At 37.5% G+C, this 26,679-nt stretch overlaps 1 protein-coding gene and 1 pseudogene across 1 annotated transcript; one reads left to right on the plus strand and one right to left on the minus strand.

The window, feature by feature from the left end:
* The first annotated feature begins 11 nt into the window (after positions 1-11).
* Positions 12-10,830, plus strand: LOC117612524 (BTB/POZ and MATH domain-containing protein 4-like). The gene is made up of 4 exons (XM_034341209.1): positions 12-617; positions 5,140-5,485; positions 5,624-5,903; positions 10,320-10,830. Exons 1-4 carry the CDS (start codon positions 229-231, stop codon positions 10,586-10,588), a joined length of 1,284 nt encoding a protein of 427 aa, XP_034197100.1. The 5' UTR covers positions 12-228; the 3' UTR covers positions 10,589-10,830.
* Positions 10,831-19,330: 8,500 nt separating this feature from the next.
* On the minus strand, positions 19,331-26,511 carry LOC117612521 (annotated as a pseudogene).
* Between the last annotated feature and the right edge of the window lie 168 nt (positions 26,512-26,679).

The following is a 26,679-nucleotide window of genomic DNA, read 5'->3' on the forward strand; positions in this document are numbered from 1 at the left end:
CAATAGGCGAATTCATATCCCTCTCTCTCACCTGAAACTCTTCGCTCATCGAGAAAACAGACCTGCAAATGAAAAGAAAATCATTTACCAGCAAACAACAAAAACCATCAAATTTCTTCTCTGCAAAAGTCGATCGAACAAATTGATGTCTTCCATCTCCAAACTGACCTAACTTACCTTCAAATTGCAAACCCTATTCTTCTTATTCTTCTTCTTCCCTAACCCCAAATGTTCTCACACAGACACAAGAGCCCTCTGGTCTCTCCCTCTAGCTCGCGCTTCGTCACGGAGACCGTCAACGGCTCCCATAACTTCGTCATCAAAGGCTATTCGTTGGCCAAAGGAATTGGCGTCGGCAAACACATTGCCAGTGAGACTTTCACCGTTGGAGGCTTCCAATGGGCCATCTATTTCTACCCAGATGGGAAGAACCCGGAGGATAACTCCGCCTATGTCTCCGTCTTCATTGCTCTAGCTAGCGAAGGCACCGACGTGCGAGCTCTCTTCGAGCTCACTCTGGTTGATCAGGGTACTCATGGCAAGCACAAGGTCCATAGCCATTTCGATCGCTCTCTGGAAAGCGGGCCCTACACGCTCAAGTATAGAGGTAGCATGTGGTGAGTATCAAATGTATTTTTTTTGGGTAGTTTTTTATGGTTTAGTTTTGAATTTTTGCTTTTCCTTTTGTTCATAATTCGATTGGTTCTGGGTTTTATTTGGAATTTTTTGGAGATCGAATATTTTCTTTCTTGGAATTTTTAAATATGAAGCTTGTTTCTGATAGTAGTGATTGTTGGATGTTATTACTTACAAGAAATAGAGGAATTTAAGCATTTTGTTACATAAATGTAGCAATTGCTAATTTAAACTCAGCTCAGCTCTAGAACCTCATCCTATCTTTGCAAGTCCAACTTTCATCGATTTGGAGATCTCCATAAGAGAAAAATTCTGAAGCTTTTGCAAACTGTACCAGGGGGTGGAACACCTGATTCGGAATGATAGAACCATACCATATATTGTTTTATTTTCTTTAGCGGTCTTGTTCATCCCCTATACTATAACCTTCATGTCAAAACCTCCAAAGGAACAGCATTACTAGTAGGCTCATTATTACACTGGTTTATCCAGCCCACACCTTTGAGACTTTTTATTTATTCTACTGGACCACTTCCTGAAAGTATCAACTGTTGAGAAGGAGAATTCAAAGACTTCCAAACTTTGCATCTTGAAGTAGGTTAGGACTTAGAAGTAATGTGCTCACATACACTTCGAAATAATTGAATTGGTATTGCAACTTACAAATCATATGAATTTAGTCTTCGAACCCCGTGTTCACTATAGTATATGCAGGGTGAGATGGATTTGGTGACAATGAGCTGAAAAGGTGAATTTGTGATTGTATTTTTTAGTATGTAGTAGTTGGATGGGTGGAATGCGTGTCTAGGTAAAATAATGCATGTGGAGCACACTTCATATCTGACGTTTTGAGTTTTTTTGTTTTTTTGTTTTTTTGTTTTTTTTGTTTTGTTTCTGTTTTCTCTGTGTGTGTGTGTATGGACCAGAACAAGTTTTTTTGTATCTTTTAATGATGCTGTTCATACTTATTTGGTAGGTAGAAGTTGAAGAAGATATATTAAAAATTGAAATCAGTAGAAGGATTGTGAATGATTTAAGACTTGGGCAAAATGTGCTGCACTTCGGCCTTTAAATAATACAAGTGTCCATAACCTCCACTTAAATAGCTTCACAAAATAATCTTGTTGAAAACAAATCCAACACAACCAATTCCTAATTAATACAACCAACTGCCAGCTCACCACATATGGGTACAATCACCTAGTGCTACACAGTACATCTCCTCTGACACATTGGAGTGAGGCTTCAATTTCTTTTCCTCTTTAGGTAACAAAGGGGGCAGGGTACTTAATTGGTTCTTATTTAATGATTTATAAGAGTAGGGGGGGGAGGTTGGTAAAAGAGTTTTGAATAGGCGGTGGCGGGCATGGTGCTTTAAGTGATATAAGTGAAATGTAAAATAGTTGAGCAATTTTTTCATAAATTGAAGGAATAGGAGGATTGATTGACTGTTTCTCAATTTTCTTCGCTGCCATTGTTCCGTTGCAAATGAAAGAGTCAAAAAGGGTTTAGGGAGTGAGAGAGGGGCGTGATCTTCTAAACAAGGAAATTGGAGAGGAGATAAGTTGTGTAATCAATCGAGAACCTAATATCAAAATACAAAATTTTAATGTAATTAACAAATCTGGTGTATGCAATGGGGAAGATTGAGGGTAGCTGGCTTGTATTATTCAATTAAGGTGAAGTCACACGTCAGGCCTTGATAGTTTTTAGGCTAATGAGGTTCACCTATCTTACATGCTTCACTAAAGGAAGAAGGTAATGAATATGGAATGACTGAAAGGGAAATTCTATTTCATCCAATATTCTTATTGTCATTAGAAATACAAATAAATTTTCACTAATTTTTCATTTATTGGATTCAGGATTTTACATTTAATTTAAAGGTTTCCTAGCTACTATGGTATTTAAAATAAAGAATCAAAACGTCACTACCAGCAGTTCATAATCATATTGATAAAAATATTAGTGGAAGTGTCTATTTTGATTGACATATTGGTAAAATTTAGGGTAGCAATGGAAATTAATTTGACAACATGAAGGTTTTGTATAAACTTTTAGAGGGAAGATATTTTGCTTGAAACTTAAGGCAATGCTAAACAAATCAATAATGCATAAATTAAACTAGTAAATTTCATATAATACTACATCCATGATAATATATTATATATATATACAGAGTTTCTCCTATGTGGATGTCCGGACGTTATTACCGTGCGGGTGCTATGTATTTTCTACTACCCCTCCTTGCTTTCCTCCCTGTTTACAATGGTGTCTGCATGGTAATAACGTCTAGACACATATATGTTCTCCAAACTTGAATCAATGTGCAAAAACTTATTAGTTTCATTATGCATTCTATTGTGTACAATTGCTATTTTTTATTTACGCCACACAAACCTTGACAATTTATTTGCAAATTAAGTCAAGATTAGAGTACACGGCTAGCATTCCTACTACCAAATTTGCTTATTAAGGGTGGCTCTTTTGAAAGGCTATCACTAAGCCATAGCTAGAATAGTATCCAGAACAGAAACTATTGAGAATATCTTAAAAGTTCACACAATGTGCTTAAATCCATCGATATCTCAGTGACATATATCAAGATGTGGGTGATCTCAGTCCACCACTTATTGATATCAGTGGCATCAAAACATGGAATTTCGATGGAAGCTCCTTATATCGATGAATATTTTACACATTGATTGTAACGATTAATTTTGTTTATACCAATTAATTTTGTACAAGTTTAATTTCGTTTAATAAGTATCTATAATTCTATACGATAATCATAAGGTATAACTTCAAGTTTGGTGAAATTTTAAAAATAATCCTTTGTTTAAGAAAACCATTGAAGGAAAATCACATTAAAGAGGATAAAATAGTACAGAATCAAAAATTTAAAATATTTCTGTTTTAGAAAAAAACGGCTGAAGTATCTCACCCTTTATTATCTCTCACATCTCACCCTCTCTCTTTGTATTATAACTTTCACCACACTACAACAACTTCCATTATATTGCACATACATTACATGCTTGCTGCCTTTAGTATGGATATTATACTTATGTCATATTTCATAAGTCCACCAATTAGCTAACTTAGGTAATTATGTTCTGTTTGAAGTCCACAACACGGATTGTTTTCACTTTACATGCCATATATTTGTTGTAGATAGATTAGTTATTAAGTTTACATATTTAATTGGTGATTTTCTTAAAAAAATGAAAAGATGAAATTTTATTTCATAAGAGATTCTGTACAGTAAAGTAGACAAGTATTCCACAAGGAATAGAAGAGGAAAGAACATTAATTCGACAAATTACATCCAAGAAACCAAAAATAATGAAGACACTACAACTTTGCAATCTAGAATGATATCAGATAGAGAAGTATTCTGAAAAACAGGCGAAACGGATGCCCAAATCGCTGCCCAATACTTGACCTTCTCCCACACCTCCTCCATTTCCATCTCCTTAACATCTTCAAAGATCCCACCGATTCCTTTCTGACTAGATAACCTAAATGATAGCCATCACCATGCACCCCCCCATATAATTTAGCCTTTTTTTCCACCACCCAATATTTTAAACTTCTCACCCAACAAAGAGAAACAGTCTTTTGGCACAACGCAACAAATATTAATCTCATTAAATAAAAAGAACCATATCCTCCAGCAGAAAGGGCAAGCTAAGAAACCATGATCCACACTCTCCCCCGAATTCGTGCATAAAATACACCAATGTGGTAATGAAGATGATGCTGGCCTACGTCTTTGGAGTAATCACAGGTGTTAACCTTCCCTTGTACCACCAACTAAGCCAAAACCTTAACCTTGGGAGGAACCTTAGATTTCCAAATCAGACTTTAAGGGAGAAAAGGTGGACTACCAGGTATGTTTTTCAATCGATTTAAGTAGGATTTACAAGAAAATTGCCCTGAAGGCTTTAAGGACCATCTTCTTGCATCTTCTTTGTATGGAAATAATCTCACCTCCTCCAGCAGCCTCAACCTCCATCAATAATGCACCTATTAAATGCCATATTTAATAGGTGCATTATTGAATAGTTTCATGTTTCCTGAAAGTTTTACTTCAAAATTTCCATATTCTCATGATTTATATAGATATTTCCACCAATATTCCGTTGATTTTGACTATCATTATTTCCAGTGTCATAGACATTTTTTTGACCTTGCATGCATCATAGGTTTTCTAGTTCCACATTGTGGCCTAACATGGAATTTTCTGGCCTCTATATATTTAAGTATTGTAATATTTTAAACATCTGAATGCATATTTGCAATATTCCTTCACTCTACTGTGCACTTTTGGAGAATGCGTGTAACATCTGCATTGTCATTTATTTGTTCATCATCACTGTTATCTAAAACATGCAAGACTTCCAGAAATGATCTAAAGGATTTTTCATAAGATTCCTTAAACTTGTTTCTTGTATATGTTTTTTCCCCTTCAAAAAGCTTATTTGCTTATGTTTCATTTAGGGGCTACAAACGTTTTTTCAGACGCACTATGCTTGAGTCATCGACTTTCCTTAAGGACGATTGCTTGAAGCTTAATTGCACTGTTGGTGTTGTGGTTTCTGCAATAGACAGTTCAAGATTGCACTCCATAGATGTCCCTGAGTCTGATATTGGAGCTCATTTTGGTATGTTATTGGAGAATGAGGAAGGTTCAGATGTAACTTTCAATGTGCGTGGCGTAAAGTTTCATGCTCACAAGCTAGTATTGGCTGCTCGGTCTCCTGAGTTCGAAAGTGAATTTCTGAATGGAATGGAAGAGGATAATCATGAAATAGTTGTTGTGGATATGGAACCCAAGGTCTTTAAGGTAGCATTTCTCAGAAATTAGTTATTTTTCTTTAAAATAAAGCCTTTCGAGAAGAAATAACTAAGGTTTATTTAAGTTGATGTAATTTACCAATTTATCCTGGTTTTCTTCATAATTTATTTCATGTTTGCCGAGCAGGCTTTGCTGCACTTCATTTATACAGATAATCTTATTGAAGATGAAGAGTTCTCAGTAACAAGTTCATCTTGCATGCCATCTTTATCAGACAAATTAGCTGCAAAGTTGTTAGCTGCAGCAGACAAATATGGCTTAGCTAGGCTTGCCCTGATGTGTGAATCTGTTCTCTGCAAGGATGTATCTGTCAATTCTGTTGCCAATATTCTGGCCTTGGCTGATCGTTTTTCTGCTATGGATCTAAAATCCGTTTGCCTGAAATTTGCTGCTGAAAATCTAGTGGGTACGTATGTCCCTTTTGTTTTTGCATGTTTTCTATTAACGTATTAGAATAAGCAGTTCTGTTTAGCATATACACTTTAAAATGCCATTGGTTTGCTATTTTTTCCTTTTAAGTCCCCTTCAGGGGTTCAGCTTTACCACTTGCAGTTGTATTAGAGGTAAGTAGACTTTTAAGCGAGATGGTTTTCTGCTCCGTCTACAGATCAGTCTAAGTAAATATTTATACTAAAATAGAATACGTGGCTTATATCTCCGACTCGAAAGAGAATTTCTGAATGGAATGGAAGAGGATAATCGTGAAATAGTTGTTATGGTTATGGAACCCAAGGTCTTTAAGGTAGCACTTCTCAGAAATTAGTTCTTTTTCTTTAGAAGCTTGTTCTCACAACTTATTTATGTGGTGCTTCTTACTCATGACTTGGGAGGTTGACTGTTAAGATGTCTATTTGAGTGGTCCTTGAGGATATTGTTTCTTTTTATTTTCTGCATTTGTTTCTTCTCATAATTAGGTCCTGTATACTTCGTGTTCTTGGGTTGTGTCCCGATGGTCCTAAAAAAGGTTCCGAAAAAACTGTTCACAAATAGTAATACTGCTAGATACTGTAATTGGACTCTGGAAGTTGCAAAAAGTTCAGACTTTTGCCTCTTTTTGGGTTATATACTCTTACAAGTTACAAATAGGATTATATTGATTTTGAGGACTCTGATTTAACTCTTTTGTTAGTACTTTAGGGTTCCCATCCTCTTACAAGTATTAGTCAAAACTGAATTTGCAGTTGGCTCCTACCTCATCAAAAAGTAGTACTAGACTCTTGATTTCACTTTTTTTTTTTTTTTTTTTTTTTCCTGGTACGGAAAGGACAGGGAGGATTTTTTACTTACCGTTAATGTAACCTTGGATTTCCAAGTTCCTTTGAGTAAAATCAAAGAGTTTCAAAATGAGGTTTTCTTTTGTTTCCCACCAGAGGTGTATTGGAATTACTCCAATACAGAAATTAAAAAAGTTCCATGTCACACTAGCCTTTAGAATCACACTAAAGGTGTCTTGGAATCACTCCTAGTCAACTCATGCTTCACATATTTTTTTTTTGAATAGAAACTTTATGAATTCAAAGAGATAAACAAAGAAACAAGCAAGTGGATTAGGAATCCACAGGAGCAAAACAAAAGTAAACAGCAACCTCAAGACCAAAACAAACAAAGGAAAAGAGGACAAAAGCAAACAAAAAGGCCACCCATGAAAAAATAAAAGAGCAACACATCACTTCACAACCGCTAACAAATCTCGCATAATAGAAGAGAGCCAAATCCTTAAAAACAGGAGTAACCGAAGCCCATAAAGCCGCCCGAAACTTCACTCTATACCACATCTCAGCCACCCCCACACCCTTGGTAGTCCTAAAAAATTCTTCTGTTACGCTCCAACCATAAGTTCCCAAACACTGCATGCACCAAGCAACCCCACAGAACTTTAGCTTTCTTCCCCCTACCCAGCGCATCAATCTTGTAGGATAACAGCTGAAAGCAGCCTTTAGGAATAACCCAAGCAGCATTAACTTCCCGAAGAAGTAACCACCACACCTTTAAGGTGTAGGAACAGTGAATGAACAGATGATCCGTGCTTTCCCTGTCCATATGCAAAGAGTGCACCAGTGGGGATAAGCACATAAAGGGGCGATGCCTCTGCAAAGTGTCAGAAGTATTTACTTTTCCAATGGCAACCTGCCATAGAAGAATTACTGGAATTTGAGGGTAAGGAGGGAACTTCTCTGCAGAACCATTATCCTGAATGAAGGAACGAAAAGAGTGGCATGAGTATAACCCAGAGTGATCCAACTTACACCTGTTGTCCCTCCTAGAGGGAATCAATCTAACGCCATTCAGGATAACCAGTAACCTAGTCACCTCATCAATCTCCCACACAGTAAGGTGCCTTCTAAATCCGAAATCCCAATTCTGGGGATACACCCCGGAACTCACAACAGAAGAAATACTGGAATGCTGCTTACTGGACAGAATGAAGAGTCTGGGGAAAACCTCTTTGAGCACACCTCCCCTACACCAATCATCCTCACAAAATCTCACCCTATCTCCTCCACCAACCACAAACTCGCAGCCTTGAAGAAATGCAGGATAACCACTAGAGGTGCCCTTCCACGGTTTGTGACAAGAGTCACTAGATAAAACATTAGCATCCCAGCCATTAGCACTCACCTGATAAATACTCTTCACATATGAGTGAGAACTTTAATTTCTTTAACCGTTAACTTACTTTCAAACCCTACAAAGTAGTTCCCTTTGTAGTCATTGATACAGAATCATTTAAAAGACCCAAATTAATACACTTAAAAATGTGGAAAGATAGAATCATGCAACCTAAAACATTAATCATTTTACATAGAAAGACTCAAAGATAATGAACCTAAAATACATAGTAAATTATTTGTTAGGGTTAACTGCATAAACCCTACAAACTTTGACAGTCGTTTCAAATTGGAACCCAAACTTGTAGGACTCTACAAATTCATACACAAACTCACGAAAAACGTACATAGGTACATCTGCTACTGTTTACTGTTAAGTTAATAAAAAAAGTTCTTTATTTTTAAATTAATTAAAAAATTTAAAATCCTATATATAAAAGAATAAAATAACATAAAAATTAAAAGTTGGAACAAAAAATTAACCCAGCCCCACCATACCTCCCAACCTCCCCCACCCCCGACACTTCTCCGCTTCCCTCAGCTGGTATTTCTCAAGCGAAGACAAATCTTGGACCAGTTTCTGAAGATAAGGATTTGGGGTTTCCTCTGTTTTTTGGCATTGAGGTTGCACGTCCCCTTCATGCATTATCTTTGTCACAATGAAAGTAGGCCTAGAATATGTTACAGGATAGCAGGATGCTTGATGTAGGCCACCCTCTCTTCCCATGAATTTAAATACCTAGTCATCTGCCAAGTCGGTGCTCTAGTACTTGATAAATATACCAGCGTCTTCATCTATTGCCAGACCTCATTATTAAATGTGTTGTTGGTATGGTTAGCTAGTTCGTACATGCTTCCTGCACAATCCATTTGGATGTTGTCCTCATGTCTTACGGGACTTGAAGTCATGTCCAGGACTTTAAGTGAATGAATGCATGCTTGTCTCCAAGCTGGTGTGTTATATCTGGGGAAAAGGGAAAAAGTGCCAATCATGTCTTTCTTCATTGTTTTGTGGATGCAAAGCCATGGTCCAATCTGTTCAGGAAGCAGGTTTTTTTCCTGGGAATTGCCAAAGTGGAGTTGGGTGATAATCCTTACCTACTGTCTGAGACCAAATGGAAAAAGAGTTTAGTTTGTAGTTGAATTCTTTATTGCTCAGTTAGTTTCTCAATGAATTCAAATGTGTGGAACAAAATATCAATTTGCAGAGTAATGACAGAATAGAGAAATAATTTGCAAAATCTGGGGGCATCGAACAAGTTTTCTTTTAAAGAGGGGAGGGAGGGGGAGGAAGAGGGGGGGGGGGGAGAGAGAGAGAGTTATACTGCATGATTGATCCAAAAAGAGTTTAGTTTGTAGTTGAATTCTTTATTGCTCAGTTAGCTTCTCAATGAATTCAAATGTGTGGAACAAAATATCAATTTGCAGAGTAATGACAGAATAGAGAAATAATTTGCAAAATCTGGGGGCATCGAACAAGTTTTCTGAGAGAGAGAGAGAGAGAGAGAGAGAGAGAGTTATACTGCATGATTGATCCAATATTTATGCCCGTGGCCAACAGGGATGAGAGGCTTATAAGGAATTTCCTGATTCTAAATTTTGAACTTATGAGTTTCTTCACGTGTCTCTTGGCTGCCTCATTGACTTGTTCATAAAAAAAAAATTATCTGATGCTCACTAAATTTTGTGATTTTTGACTTGAGTAGGTTCATGTGTCCCTTATTATTCGGGAGAACTTTTGTTTACTTGTATATGCATCATGCTTCATCTGATCTTTAGGGCTGCACTCCCCAAGGATGAGAGGGTTGGGGGGAACTGCCTGATATTCAATTTTTAGCATTTTGACTTTATGAGGTGTGTCTGTCTACTTTTTTGGGGGTAAACTCATGTATTTTGTTGATATCGCATGCCAAAACAGGTGATTTAGTTCTCTGCAATGATTCCTTATTTATAGCCATCGGTACTCCCTTCCATTCTACCCGTTCAATACAATAAATCAATAATTTCTTTGTTTTTTTGGCTAACTGTAATCTATGAATTTAGTAATTCAAATCTCAACTGCATGAATTAATGTGAAAATTATTCTTCTCATCAGGAGGTTCTGAAGTTCCAAATCTGGAATCAGCAAAGGAATCTAAAGTTTCCATTACTTTTACATGCTCCTCTGTTTACAATTACTATAACCACATTCTTAATTATTATTTTTTATGCAGCCGTCATGGAAACAGATGGCTTTGAGTTGCTCAAGGAGAACTGCCCACTGTTGCAGTCAGAGCTTTTGAAGACAGTTGCAGGAACTGAGGAGGAACTCAGCGGAGGCGGAAAGAGTCGAAGTGTTTGGGCCCAGTTTTCTGATGGTGGGGATACAACTGATAGGCGTAGACATAACTGGGAAGATGTAGGAGAGAGAGGTCAAAGCCTCTGGGTCCAGTCTTCTGATGGTGGTGATGCGAGAGGTATGAGTCCTGGGCAAGAAGGTTGATATGGTAAATGTGCTGAATTGGTGTTTTCATTACACATGGAATGAAAGGGAATAGAAAACCGTGATAGGATTGTACAAAGAGGGAAAAAGAACCCAAAACAAAAACTCGTACTTTGAAATCTGTATTCTATTGTATGTTGAATCAGTGATGAAATATGATGCAGTGGACTGAGATATATATGTCTCAAGTGCAAACATTGGCATGAACAATTTTTACTTATCGGGTTGTTATGGAAGAAAAAGAGAACTAGGCTTGATTTTGATGCAATCAACCAAATGAACACACCAACACACCAAAAAATTGATGAACCTCAATGATACGAGAGACACTTATTAATGAATTATCAAACAGTTCCCGGATGGGAACAAGATGCTAAAACCAGCAATGTAACAACAGAAGAGGTTTAAGCAAAACCTATCAGTTGGCAAAGAGGTCAAATTTGGAATGTAGTATGCTTGGTGTTACAAAACAAGGGACATTGGGCGGCAAACAGATTAGTGGATCAAAGGCATTGGCCGCGATATTTACTTTCAAGGAAGAGGAAATATATTTGATCCAAAAAAATGAAAATAAAAGGAAGAGGAAAGATAATGAATTAAGGCTTAGTTGGTTTCAATCTTAGGTAGGATGCCACTCTTGCAACCCAAGCAAGTCGAATGGTTTCAATTGTTGCCCAACCTCCTAAGTTTTTGCACTCCTAAAGTTATGTATTCAATTTGGACTTTTTAAGGGATTCTAAACGACTTCAAAAATCTAGGGGTATTTTTAGGATTTTAAAGGAGTATAAAAGTTCCGGCATATTCAATTTAGACTTCAATGAAATTTTATAAAGTCCATACAAATATGGATGTATTCAGTCCAAATTTTTAAAGACTTGATGTACTCAAAATGTCATAGACTTTGAAGGACATACATAAAGTAATAGAGTTCGGTGGATTTTGATGGAATTTAAAGGGGATTTCAAGCCAAAACAATCCTAGCCACCAAAAAATAAGTATAGTTGTATTTTGAATTTAAAGGGTGACTTAAATGTTAAAATGGTCCCCGTGTAATTGTGTTTTACCTATTTGGCCAATTTAGTCTCCGTGTTTTCAGTTTGGTTGATTTAGTCCTTGTGTTTTACTTTGTTAGTCAATATTGCCCATTCCGTTAAATTGCTGTTTAAAGAAGAGGGTTTAGAGTTTGGGTTTCCAAATTTTTTTTATTTATTTAAAATTTTCTTATTTTGTTAATCTTTTTTTTTAATTAAATAGTAACAAAAATAAGCACAAGGCAGTGCAACAGTAGGCTAGCGGGTAAGCTTGATAAGATAAAGGATAAGCATGATTGCAAGAGCCAACAATCCATTTGTTTATGTTCATCCTTCTTTTCATGGCTGCTAGGACCCTTTTGCTCTTGCTAATGTTTTCATCCACCCTATGGATTGTATTATGGGCATGTAGAAGAGACTGACGGCGTTGATGCAAATCGAATAAGTTTTTTTGTTAGAGGGTTTGAATCGGTGGTTATCAATCGGAGAATTTGTGGCTTGCAGTCCTTTATTTTGTTTATCATTAAAGTGAACTTGTAATTTCTTTATTGGGTTATTTATTGTAGACGTCCCTGAACTTGGCCTCCATTTGCAATTGTGTGAGTGAACTTTTTTTGAGGCAATTACATTCTTTAGCTGGACAAACAGTTGCAATTACGTCATGCCATCCAAATCTGTCAATTTGTCCGTCAAAATTATGGGTAAAAGCGTCCTTTCAGTTAGCATGGATGAACTGCTCCTTCTTACAGAATTATTTACTGTGCTGGAGAAAAAGTAAATTTTAAAAAATAATAATAATAACAAGAACAAATATATCTTAAAGAATAAAATAACAAAAAATTCAAAAAAAATAAAAACAAGAACAAGAACAGTAGCACCAAACCCATAAAAAGGCACCCCTTTCTCATCTTCCCCAACCCCCATCCCAACCTCCCCTTCCCCATACCCACCTTCGATGCTTAGCGACGGAGGAAACCCGTGCACCCCGCCCACCCGATGACTGCCACAGCGATGGACGACCTCGATTTATTCAACTTCGGTGAGGTTTGTGGGTCCAATCGCACCCGAAATCAGCCAATGCAAGCTCCTGACATTCATCGATCTCAGCCGAAACGAGCTCGCCGGCGAGATTTCGAAAGAGATTACAGCCATGCGGATATTGAATTACCTCAACCTCTCGAGAAACCATTTGGTGGGTAGCATCCCTTCGTCCATATCCACAATGCAGAGCTTGACATCTGTGGACTTTTCCTATAACAATCTTTCGGGTTTGGTTCCGGGTACTGGTCAGTTCAGTTACTTCAATTACACTTCCTTTCTGGGCAATCTTGATCTCTGCGATCCCTATTTGGTTCCGTGCAAAGATGGGGTTACCAATGACACCCACCAACCACATGTCAAAGGGTCCCTTACTGCTTCTCTGAAGCTTTTGCTTGTTATTGGTTTGCTTTTGTGCTCCATCATATTCACTGTTGCTGCAATCATCAAAGCCCGGTCTTTGAAGAAAGCGAGCAAGTCTCGGGCTTGGAAATTGACTGACCGTAAGGAAGATCATTAAAAAAAAAACAAAAACAAAAACAAGAAAGAAAGGAAATCTGGTACTTGGTGGTTGAGAAGAAGAATTTGAGTTTTTTTTTTTTTTTTTTGTTTCTTCTGGTGTAGAAATAGCATCTGGGTTTTCATCTTCAACTTGATGGGTTTTAATTCCCCCTCTCCAACGCTGAATTGGATTGTGTTTTGTTCAAAACGACGAAAAGTTGAATATACCCCGAACAAGAAGATCATGTGACACTCACATGGTCAATCTCGACGGATTCTATTACAGCAGGACCTAATTGCAACTGATTATCTAATTAAAGGATGTAATTGCCTTCAAAAAAAGGCACGAACCCAATTGCAACTAGGACCATAGTTCAGGGACGTTTACAGTAAATAACTCTTTTTTATTTATTTAAAACAATTATATTTTTTTTAAATTAATTTTTAAAACTTTAGTGAACTTTTTTAACAATAATTTAACAGAATGGACAACATTAGCTAATGAAGTAAAATACAAGGACTAAATCAGCCAAATTAAAAACATTGAAACTAAATTGGCTAAATAGTTAAAACATAGGGACTATTTTGATATTTAAGCCTTTCAAATATATCTGTGGTGCACGTTCAAAATACAACTATACTTATTTTTTATCCTTTTATTTTAAAATTTAAAATTTTTTTAAAAAAAAGAAGTAGACGAAGAGAGAGAGTCCTATTTTCATGAAATACAAGCATCATTTTCTCCCTTTCAATACTTAAAAAACAAAAATAGAAAATAACAAATTGACACAAGCCTGAGCCAAGGGATTTTGGTTCTAATAATAAAAGTTGCTTTAAATGGTGTTTAGATTTTAGTTTCAATCTTATCGATTCTCAATCGTTTGTCATGTTCCTTCTATGATTCTCTCTCTCCCATTTATCTAATCTTTCTCGTCTTTCGTTTTTTTGCCAAAATCTTTCTCTACTCTTTCATTAAAAATATGGGTAAATTGCACCAATGGTCCTCAAACTTGTATGCGTGGTATATTTTGGTCCCTAAATTAAATTATTAGTCCAAATGATACCCAAACTCTATGTTAATTGGCCATTTGATCCAACCGTTACATTTTCTGTGAGTTTTTAACAAGTCAACGGCAGTGATGGGGTCTAGGATGGGTATAAGCGTCTTTTTAAATCTGAAAGGGTATATGCGTCTTTTTCGACCTGAATGTCTTCTTCTCCGATTAGCCCAAATGTCGCATTCGGTTTTGAACAATCGAACGAACGGAGGTGCGAAGGCAACAACAGAGAACCAGGTTGTTGGGGTTCCTATTTGGGGGTTTTGGGGGAATTTCTGGATTTCGCTCATTGTGGATGCTCATCACTGATGGAGTTTGAGTTCCGTTGGGGTGGAGAGAATCCCAAATACGGTAAGGGAATATCTGCCTGTATTTTATATTCATCTTGTTTTGCAAATCGATGTTTTGTGTTTGCAAGTGTGTGGTCCAAGGTCAGTTTCTTTATGTCGAAACATCTATTTTCTTTATGCTGGGATTGACTGCAAAGTATAGGTTTTTATGTTTGGTGTGGTCCAAGGTCAGTTTCTTTATGTCGAAACATCTATTTTCTTTATGCTGGGATTGACTGCAAAGTATAGGTTTTTATGTTTGGTGTGGTCCCTTTGTTGTCTACTTCACACTTAATTCACTATTACCATTGACTGAAACGGTTTAAAAAAATTAAAACCCTAAACCTGTAGCATTAGATAAAGGAGGTGTGTGTGCAGCTAACTCTGAAATTTGATATGTAATGTTTGCAGATATCTGTGACAGAGTCACTCTTGAACTACACCATGGGGGTATGTTTGAAAATGGGGTTTATAAAGGTGGTAAGGTCTGTTATTTAGATAATGTTGTTGATGACTTTCTATCATTGCTGGATTTAAGGAAGATAGGGAAAGAGTTGGGGTATACAATAGATGTTTCGAAAATTGAGCAAACTATGGAGATTAGGTATAGAAAGGCTGGAGAAAAGGATGGTAACATATTGGAGCTTATTACCTCTGATAGTAAAGTAGTTGAAATGGTTGGATGCATGCCATGTAATAGGGTTCTTGTGTTGTACTATACAGATTTGGAAAATTCAAATGGTAATGGGCTTGGGACTCAAGCATCTGCTGCATGGCCTAGTTTGGATAGTGCAGAATATAACTATGATGCAGATGTAGAAAATCATGGGAAGGGTGTCACATTGGCACGCATTCAATGAACCAGGGGATGCAGATGCATATGTAGAAGTTGGAAATGAAGAGGAAAATGAGGTTGCAGCAACTGAGAAAAAGGTTGAGAAGAGAAAATGAAGGGGGAAAATGAGGAAAATGATGCACAATTTGTGGATAGTGATTATGAATTCAGTGAACAAGAAGATGAGGTGCTTGTAGCTGAGAATGTGGTAGTTGGGGGCGCAAGGGGTGAGGCCAATGCAGGTGAGAACATTGGGCCTAGTGGTGAGGCCAATGCAGGTGAGAACATTGGGCCTAGTGTTCAGGCCAATGCAGGTGAGAATGTTGAGCCTACTGTTCAGCCCCATGGACATGAGACAGTTGGGCCTACTTATGATGCTCCAGGAGAGGTTTCATCAGATGGTGCTAACACATCGGATTTGGACACAGGAAGTGATGAAGAGGATCAAGATGAGGGTAATGGTGAGGAAAAGGGCAAAAGAAAGAAAAAGAAATTGCCAAAGTTGAAGGAGTACAGGAGAGAGGTGGATTTAAGGAATCCAGAGTTTAGGATGGGAATGCGATTTGCAAACAAAAAGGTTTTGAAAGAAGCTGTGGAGGAGTATGCAATTCTACATGGCAAGTTGATAAAATTCAAAAAAAAATGACAAAGTGAGGCTCCAGGTAGTATGTATGGGAGGACTGAAATGTCCATTTTATTTATATGCTTCAAAGATAGATAAGAGTGAAGCTACATTTGTAATCAAGACTATGAGCCTAGAACACACTTGTGGGAGGGTCGACAAGTTGAAGTATGCCTCATCCAAGTGGATTTGCAATAGGTATTTATTATGCAAATTTTGAGTTGTTACATGTTTATCAAGTAATAATTATTTGTGCTCTTGCAGGCAAATGCATCTGTTGCCCAAAAAGAGGTCCACACTGAGGGAGGGGCAGTTAGAGTGAGGGGCAGAGGCCGAGGAAGAGGAAGATCCAATAAGGCTCCAGCTGTTGCAAAAGAAGTTGCTACTTCTTCACAAAATGTACGTTTTTTGGCTTACATTTCTTGAAATATGTTGTCTCACAAATCTGCAATTTAGTTGCGAACTTATATTGGTCCTCTTTGTTTAGGTGCCAAGAGGTATAAGAGGTTGGCCAAGAAGTATGCTCAGAGATATGGGAAAAAGGTTGGATAGAGGAACAAGAATATCTAACGAGGCTCCAGCTGTTGCAACTGAAGTTACTACTTCTTCAGAGGCCAATTATGTTGTTTGAGGTTTATTATTCAAATATGGGGTTCCTATTTCTTTCCAATATAATTCAAAACTTATATTGGTCCTCTTTCTTTAGTTGGCAAGAGGTGTGGGAAGAGGTTTGGCAAGAGGTTTGGCAAGAGGACCAAGATTCAAAAGGGCTGCTGGCAGAAAACAAACATTCAAAAGGCCTACAGAAGTTCTATCACAACCATAATCATTCACAAGGCAGGGGGAATCATATATATTTTGTGTAATTTGGGATGTGGATTTTGTTCAAGATATGCATTGTGGTTATGTAAAGGCCCTGCATTTTTGCTTACAGTACAAACAATAGGATCACAGCTTTTGGGATGTTATTTTGTGGATTTACACTCTTCCTTTTGGTTTAGGTTCTGTAATTTCAGATGTGCTTTTATGGAATCACAGCTTGTGGATTAGAATTGACTCTACATATTGGTAATGGAATTGGTTTATGCTGTGCAATTTGGTTATGAAATTGGTTTTCGCTATGGGATTGGTTTTTGGTTATAGAATTGGTATTAATTTCTGGAATTGGTGTGGTTTGTGTTCTGGAATTGGTATTCATTTCTGGAATTGGTGTGGTTTTGGTTATGGAATTGTTTTACCTAAAATACTCCACAAACTATTTCATAGCTAACAAACACCACATTACATTCATAGCTAACAAACACCACATTACATTCATACCTCTAATCCCATTACAAACCTAAAAGGCCATTACAGACCTAACATTCATAGCTAAATCTTTCTACTCATCACAAAAATTACAAACAAACACCATGAAAGGATCAAAGCAAACCCCAATTTCAATTGTCTCTGTCTACTCCATTCCAATTCCTTTTTTCCTTCAATAACAACACACACTTTCTCTTCAAATTTTTTCTTCTCTACTTCCACTAATCTCAGTTGCTCATCTCTTGCTCTAATTTCTTCCTCCATACCTCTGAGTCTTCTAAGCAATCCAGGAAGCACTTCCTTTCCTCTTGGACATGTTTCATTATCAAGCCATTCAAAGAAATGATGTCTTGTTTGGCTATTCTGCACATCAGTTGTTACACACAATCAATCAGAGCCCAACACACCATTCAATTCTTCACTTAAACAAAACAAAACCCTTACTCTATCTTACTCGATTTTGGTCGCATGCCTCAAACCTTCTTCCCGGGTTCAGATCTGTCCATGAAGTCCGCCGTTTAATCTTCATCCCACAAAAGCAATACCCATTTGATCGAGTTGAATTCGTTGAGCTTTCAGACATCGCTACCTTCAAGTTTGAAGAAGCTGAATTCATCGAATGACGCCTCTGTCGCTTCAAGAATTAGCTATTCTACATAATTTGGACAGTTTTACCCTTAAATTTCACGACAACATTGACGGAACCTAACGGTTGGATCAAATGGCCAATTAACATAGAGTTTAAGTATCATTTGGACTAATAATTTAATTTATGGACCAAAATGTACCTCGCATACAAGTTTGAGGACCATTTGTGCAATTTACCCAAGTTAATATATACCACTTCTTAGCACCTAGAGAAATCTGCCATTTTCGCCAACACAGATCTCCACTCTTGCACCTTCGTTTTATCATCCGAAGTAGAACTTCCCGTTTGTTTTCATGCATGAGATGGATCAACATCGTAGAAAATTGGTAGCACTGCTTCTCTTGCTCCCATGAATTTAAGAAGGTGTAGAAGTTCATTGAAGCACCATGTTGTTGAGGTACTTCTTGCAGAAGCCTAAGAGCCATTTCTTGGTAGCCCCTCATTCTCACGTCCATAGTTGAATGAAGTTTCTTTTGGACACCTTCAGGCCTTCCTGTAAAACTTTTCTCAAAATCAATTGGAGGAGGTGTGCTCTCATTCTTCTCAAAATCAATTGAAGACCACAGTGAAGAGCCTTCCTTTATGAGGGACTAAAATCATGTTTAAGCTTTGTGCTAAAAAAACACATTCTTCTCTACTCATAATACTAATCTAGCGGCCGCGCCCCACCGCAACCACCCCCCCCCCAACCCCCCCCCCCGGCGAACAAATTTGTCGATGTACAGTTGCAGTATATTGCATTCGGACTGTTAAATATATGGGAGTTCCCCTTTTGACTTAGCCTGTCGTTTTTGCTTTACGTTTTGGCCATCACTTGGTATATTTTCTTAGAAGTGCATACCTTTGTAAATCTCATAAACTGAAGAACATGAGACACAAATTCAATACAGTTTCATTCGGCATAGCCTATAACAATAACTAATATTTTTCTTTAAATAAAAAAAATATATAAAAAAACTAAAACTAAAACAAAACCAAAAAGGAAACTGGTACTTGTGGCTGATGGTCATAGAACTTGTCAATGATCAAATGCAATTCATATATAACAGATGAAAGAGTAATTACTTTCCCAATCAGGGATTCTGTTCACATTATATGGTCAAAACTCAACTTATCCTGTTAATGCAGAACGATATTTTCAGCACCTAAACTAAGTTCGCATTGGAAAATGAGAAAAACAAAACGCAAATCCCCAAAATCTCATATAACACAGATCAAGGAAGCATTTTCTCTAGCTGCAGCTGCTCAATTTTGATCTGGGTGCACAGTATGAGAAACTCCATAAACTACATCCTTTTCATCGATTGCTTAGAGGGGTTTTAGATACTTTATCCTGATAGGGGCTCAACTCGAGCTTTGCCTTGACGGATATTAGACAGTGCTGACGTCCACACGGCTTCTATGAAGCTGGAAGGAGAAGTGATCCAACTCCCGCAACTGCATTGGCTGCCTGACCAATTGAAGTAACCCAAGCGAGCTTCACAATGTGCACATGACAACTTGCCCTCCAGTGCTCCTTCTTCAACTGTGTAATGAGAAAACGTAAGAAAGATTAAATTATATCATTTTTCTATGACAAATCACATTGAACAAAAGATGCCTCCAAATGAAAAGCCCTGTAGGTCCAAAAATAGGAATGTGAAAAGGATGTGGATTATGTCTGTGTCAAAGTCTATATTTGATAATTCTTTCAATTTTCAAATTCCATCATTTGTCAACACACTGGATTAACTGGTTAACAAGAAAAATCAATTCGCAATTGACATGTAATCTCAAGTGACAATTTGATCACATAATAACCCAGTTAAACACCGTAGAGCATAAATAAATATGAAATAACAATCAAATCAAAGAACCCAAGGAAACTCTTTTGACAACAGAGCACTTTTGCATGATTAACTAGTACTGCAATAGAAAAGGTAAGCCATACAGTTATAAATATGGCACAATTACCTGCTGTCATCCACCTTAGAGGCTCAACAAAAATGGATGAACATTCAGAATCCTCAGACAAGTTGCTACTTTTTCTCTTTCGCCACTCAAATGATTTCCCGCCCTCACCTGGAATGTGATCCACAACATTGTCATGCAATGCAACAATTCTTCGGCATTTCTTGCAGCGGAATGCTGGTGTACCTGTTTTTCCTCCATTTTGACCTGTTTTTACTCCAGAGGCAACTTCACTAGGCAACCCAGGATCTGCCCCAAATTTAGAATTGTCTATTTTATCCCCACGATGATAAGATTCACCTGAAAGGATGGATAAAATATTTCTATTATAGCAGGGAAAACAGAAATTCACATTTGCCACTCAATTTGAAACCTCCAGTGAAATGAGTAGGCATAACTTATAATGTCTCCTATTCTGGGATAAACAACTTTTCACATAGTAATAAACATCAAGAACAATTGCCATGCAGTTGCAACAGCCTTCACAGTTGTCACTGCTGTTCTGGTAAGCATTTCTTTTTCTTTTTCTTTTTCTCTTCTGTTAAAATGTTATGTAAGGCAGAGGAGAATGGAAAACAATTTAAAAAACAGATTGGGAGGTACAGTTCATGGATACTATAGCAGCATTGTAGCAATTTTTTTGTGCTAGTTTCCCCAAGCTAATTTGACAAGTGAGATTATTTTTATTCTGAGGGCTACAATTTAACTCTATAGGGTTTTCTCGAGATTCTATCATGTATAAATAGAGTGAACTAAATTGAGACAATCTTGTTTTTGGAATTCTAAACCTTTGGCATTTTTGAGTTCCTTTCAGAACCTTGGAAGCTTTTCGCTTAGGGATTTCTTATAATCCAGCAGTGTCTCCATGCTCAATCCAAACCCTCTCGCTTCTCAAAATAACATTCTTCGAGGCAATAATCCACCAAAAGCTGGACCAACCATCTCACATCCTACTTCAATGATATACAACCAATTTGGTAAGCAATGGCTCCTTAATACCTTCCTATCAATGAATTTTACATATAATCCTAGGCACACCAACTCATATACAAACTGATGTGGTAGTACTTCATTTGTTTAAATTTGAGCCTCATTGATTTACAAACAGCAAGCGACTACCATATTATGTGCCTCATCAGTTGGTATTAAAAAGCTGGGATAAGAGTTGGTGCCTCTAATATCATGAGACCCAAGAAAAGCCTACGAACAACAATTTCTAGTCAGTCAGCGGCCAAGAAGTTGATGAGAAAACAGCAGCTGTCTATATGCAAGATGCTAAGGCCCTGGGTATTATTCAGTCTGCGGTTTCAGATCAGATTTTTCCACGAGTAGCTAATGCTGGAATAGCAAAAATGGCTTGGGATTTGTTGTATGGAGAGTACCATGGTGGTGATCAGGTAAGGTCTATAAAATTACAAAATCTGAGGCGTGAATTTGAGTATGCTAGGATGAGAGATGATGAAACCTTATCTGGCTATTTGACTAGGCTAAATGATTTGATAAACCAAATGAAATTCTGACTGATGAGAGACTTGTTCAGAAAGTGTTGATGAGTCTTAGCAAGCCATATGACCCTATTTGTCTGGTTATTGAAAATACCAAAAGTTTGGAAACTGTGGAATTGCAGGAAATTGTAGCTATTTTGAAAAGTCAAGAACAAAGGTTTGATCTACATAATGTGGATACCACTGAAAGGGAATTTGCCTCTCTTTCTGTGAATTCAAAAGGGCAACAAAGCAAGAATCATTCTAAGTCTCAAAAGAATTGGAATCCTAAGGGAAAACCATGGGAATCGAAAGGAAAGCCTCAGCAGAACAATTATGCACCAATTTACAGTTTTGGTTTACCACAGTAGACAACTCAAGATGCTGCTAAACCACAGTGCAAGCTGTGCTCCAAATTTCACTGTGGTGAGTGTAGATATAAGGGGAAGCCTAAATGTTTTAACTGTGATAGGTTTGGACATTTGGCTAGGGAATGCACCATAGGTAAGGGTACTCAAAAGGCCAATTGTTTCAATCAAACTGAGGTGACTGGAAATCTTTTTTATGATAATAGTGCCATTACTGAAGTGCAAATGAATGGAAATTGGTATATTGATAGTGGTTGCAGCAACCACATGACTAGAAATGTTGAGTTGCTTGTTGATGTAAGGACAAATGTCCATGGAAAGGTGCAAATGCCTACTGGAAATCTGGTAGATGTTGCAGGAATAGGCTCATTGGTGATTGACACAAGTGTAGGCAGAAAATACATTAGGGAAGTCATGTTCTACCTGGTTTGAGGGAAAATTGGTTGAGTGTTGGACAGATGGATGAACATGGGTATTACTTACTCTTTGGTGGAGGCATGTGTTGCATTTTTGATGGCCGCTCACTTGACAAACTGGTTATATCAAGGTTAAGATGAAGATCAATAGGTGTTACCCTCTATCCTTAATGCAAAATGATCAAATTGCACTGAAGGCTAGTGTGACAGAATGTACTTGGATTTGGCACAAGAGGTTAGGTCACCTAAACCTCAGAAGTCTCAAACAATTGAGAGAACAAGATATGGTTCATGGAATTCCATATCTAGAAGAAACTAATGGTGTGCGTGAAGGATGTCAGTTGGGAAAACAACATAAGACTGGTTTCCCAAAGAACATGCTTGGAGAGCATGAAATCCACTTGAATTGATACATACAGATCTGTGTGGTCCTATGCAGACTAAATCCATAGCTGGAAATAGGTACTTTATGCTACTCATTGATGATTGCACAAGGATGGCTTGAGTTTATTTTCTAAGGTATAAATCAGATGCAATAATCTGCTTTAGAAAGTTCAAATCAATGGTAGAATTGCAAAGTGGGCTCAATGTGAAATGTGTGAGAAGTGATAGAGGTGGTGAATTCACATCCAATGAATTCAACAAACTGTGTGAAGGAGGGAATCAAAGGCAACTAACCACAGCCTACACCCCACAACAAAATGGGGTAGTAGAGAGGAAAAATAGGACTGTGGTGGAAATGGCCAAGGCAATGCTTCATGAGAAAAATATGCCTTATTTCCTATGGGCAGAAGCTGTACACACTGCTGTTTATCTCTTGAATCGATCTCCTACCAAAGCATTGGATAACATAACTCCATTTGAGGCCTATAGTGGCAGAAAACCAGGCATTGGTCATTTAAAAGTGTTTGGATCACTTTGCTTTGTATATGTACCAGCTGAAACAAGACAGAAGCTTGATGCTAAGAGTGTCAAAGGTGTATTTGTTGGGTATGCAATCTGTGAGAAGGGGTACAGAGTATTTGATCCTTTCACTAAGAAGTTGATTTTTTCAAGGGCTGTGGTGTTTGATGAAAGTATGGCTTGGAACTGGAAAGCACAGACAGAGATGCCTATTGCAGTGACAAATATTCAAGATCAGTCTAGGACTGTGATTGATCCCAGTCTACATGAAGTGATAGAAGTAGAAGACAGTTATCCTAGTCCTTGCATTTCTTCTCAAATTGAAGATCAAGAGAGAAATATCCATGGAACTGCTGAGATCACAAGACCCTATGATCATACACCAATTAAATGGAGAAACATCAGTGATATCCTAGCACAATGCAATCTCTGCATTGTGGAACCAGAGAAGTATGAGGAAGCTGCCCAAGACAAAGCATGGATAAAGGCTATGGAAGATGAACTTTCTATGATTGAGAAAAATGAGACATGAGAACTTGTAGACAGACCAAGTGACAAACAAGTTATTGGGGTGAAATAGGTGTTCAAAACCAAACTGAATCTAGATGGTTCAGTGCAAAAGAACAAGGCAAGATTGGTTGCTAAGGGATATGTGCAGAAACCAGGAATTGACTATAGTGAGACTTTTGCTCCAGTTGCTAGATTGGATACAATAAGAACCTTAATTGCACTTGTTGCACAACGAAGCTGGAAGTTGTATCAGCTAGATGTTAAGTCAGCATTCTTGAATGGAAAGCTGCAAGAAGAAGAGTATGTTGAGCAACCCGAGGTATTTGTGCTTGAAGGCAAGGAAGATAAAGTCTATAAACTGCACAGGGCTCTCTATGGATTAAAACAGGCACCTAGAGCCTGTATGGAGAGATTGATAGTTATTTTGCTGAATGTGGTTTTGAGAAAAGTTTGAGTGAAGCCACTCTCTATACTATGACAAAGGGAGAAAAAGATATGCTAATAGTATCCATCTATGTGGATGATATAATATATACAGGAAGCAGTCAAGAAATGCTGAATGAATTCAAAAAGGATATGAAGGAGAAGTACGAAATGACAGACTTGGGACTTCTCCATCATTTTCTAGGAATGGGAGTGATTCAGACAGATTTAAGGATCTTTATTCATCAAAGGAAGTATGCTTCTTCTTTGTTGAATAAATTTGGTTTAAATGATTGTAAGCCTGTGTCTACTCCTCTTGTAGCCATTGAAAAGTTGATTAAGGATGATGGAAGTGGTGCTGCAAATGAAGAGAAATATACGAAGCTTGTAGGAAGTTTGTTGTACCTTACTGCTACAAGGCCAGATGTGATGTATGCCGCTAGCTTACTAGCTAGATATATATGCATGGTCCTTCTAATAAGCACTATGGAACAGCTAAGAGGGTGCTAAGGTATGTTCAAGGAACATTAGACTATGGTCTGATGTACCAAAAAGGCAAGAAGGCAGTGTTGGTTGGATACTATGACAATGATTGGGGAGGCTCTATTGAAGATAGCAAAAGTACATCTGGCTATGCATTCTCATTTGGAAGTGGAGTTTTTTCATGGGCTTCTGTCAAGCAAAGTTGTGTTGCTCTCTCATTTGCAGAAGCAGAATATGTTAGTGCTTTAGAAGCTACAACTCAAGCTATATGGCTTAGGTTTGTTTTGGAGGATTTTGGTGAACTACAAACAGAAGCTACTCCTCTGAAATGTGACAACACATCTGCAATCTCAATCACTAAAAATCCGGTGTTTCATCAAAGGACAAAGCACATTGAGAGGAGGTATCATTTCATTAAGGATGCTCTACAACAAGGTATTATTGATTTGATTTATTGTCCTACTAAAGATCAAGTGGCAGACATTTTTACCAAGTCCTTACCAAAGGAGAGATTCAACTATCTTAGAGACAAGCTTGGAGTTGTATCAGCTCAAAACTTAAAGGGGAGTGTTAGTGTATAAGCTGTGAGCTGATTAAAGTTTAGCATAAAATATGCCTTGTAGTTAATTGTGCATTCACTTTGGTAATTAAACCAAGTGTAGGGCCTTTCTTGTAATTTGTCCAAGTGACATGTGGAGAGTGATCCATTAGTTTAGCATGATGAATGGCTGAGATCATTTCTATTGTTTTGATGTAATGACCTACTGTGCATAACGGTGAGATATATGCACAGAGCAAGTGTGAATGATAAATACAGAAGAGAACACTCTCTCTGCTAATAAGCAGAGCATGAACAAATAGATATCCAATTTTCCTCTCCTTCTTCTTCTGTAATCAAACAAACACACACACTCAGAATACAAAACTTCAACAATACTTTCAGGCGAAAAGACTTATATATGGGGCTGGCACGATCAACCTTGAAGCCCATTTCATCGTACATTTTGAGCTGCAACACAATAAAAGAAAAGAGTAAAATCTTAGCAGAAAGTAATATAACCTTGTACAAGATGTTACATAAGAGTGCCTTGAATCACCTGATCTAGAAAACCATCATTGGGGCAAACAAACTCACAGCTTTGCCTCAGGGATCCTAGTGCATCTGTAGGATTGCATAAGAGGAAGACAAAGACTAAAGCAGTTAAGCATTTGTAACTCTGCCTTTTCTTCAATTCAATTTCTCAGGAATTCATATGTTTCAAAGGGTGATGATTTTGGCATTCCAACTATCACCTCCCACACGCCTTTTCTCTCTCACACAAGAGGACCATATGAGTTTGGCACTCCTCTTGTGAGAGAGTAAAGTAGTGTGGGAGGCAACATTTGGAGTGTCAAAATTATCTTCCATTTTTATAGTCCTACAAGCTTGTGAAACTAATTTTAATCTGAACTGAAGAAACAAAAGCAGCTATTTGGATTCCAGAAATATAACAGCAACATGTAGTTAATAATAATATACGAAGACTTGGGATACTTAAAACAAACAATGATTTGTTCACACCTTCTTGTGATAAATGTTCTGTTCTCATCAGATATGCCGTAATGATAGATGCGCTGCAACAAACAAATGCAAACGCCTTGACGTGTCTCAAAACACTATTGTTTATAAGCCCTCATTTTTACCCATCATTATAGCCTCCCTGTTGGATTTAGGGATTTCTTCGAAATATAAGGAGTGATTCCTTGCAAATAGCTTAAAAACAGATTCCTCCTTGAAGGAATAATCACGAAAGGAAAATTACACATTTGAACTCAATTCTAAATTCCTAATCTCAATTCCTTATCTAATTGATTTATGAATTTAAAGCAACCCTGGCACATTCATAGCCAGTTTCTCATGAGGGTGGGAACCAGTAACATTGATTAAATTGCTGGCAATTATATCCAACTACTTCAGAATTCATATGCATACACGACACTGCCATCACTTGGCTCCGCCTTCCCTTTTCTGCCATCTCTAGAGTTAAACTCATGCTTTCCTTAGTTTTGTCTTTAGTCTTGATATAATTTCCTAGAGATAAGCACCACAAGGATTTGTGCTATCCAACCCTTGTATGAAATATTCTTCCTCATCGTTCAAAGTTATAATATCGTCATCACAAACAAAATTTGAAGTCTTTTAT

This window comes from Prunus dulcis, unplaced genomic scaffold (genome assembly GCF_902201215.1).
Source record: "Prunus dulcis unplaced genomic scaffold, ALMONDv2, whole genome shotgun sequence".
Taxonomy (NCBI): domain Eukaryota; kingdom Viridiplantae; phylum Streptophyta; class Magnoliopsida; order Rosales; family Rosaceae; genus Prunus; species Prunus dulcis.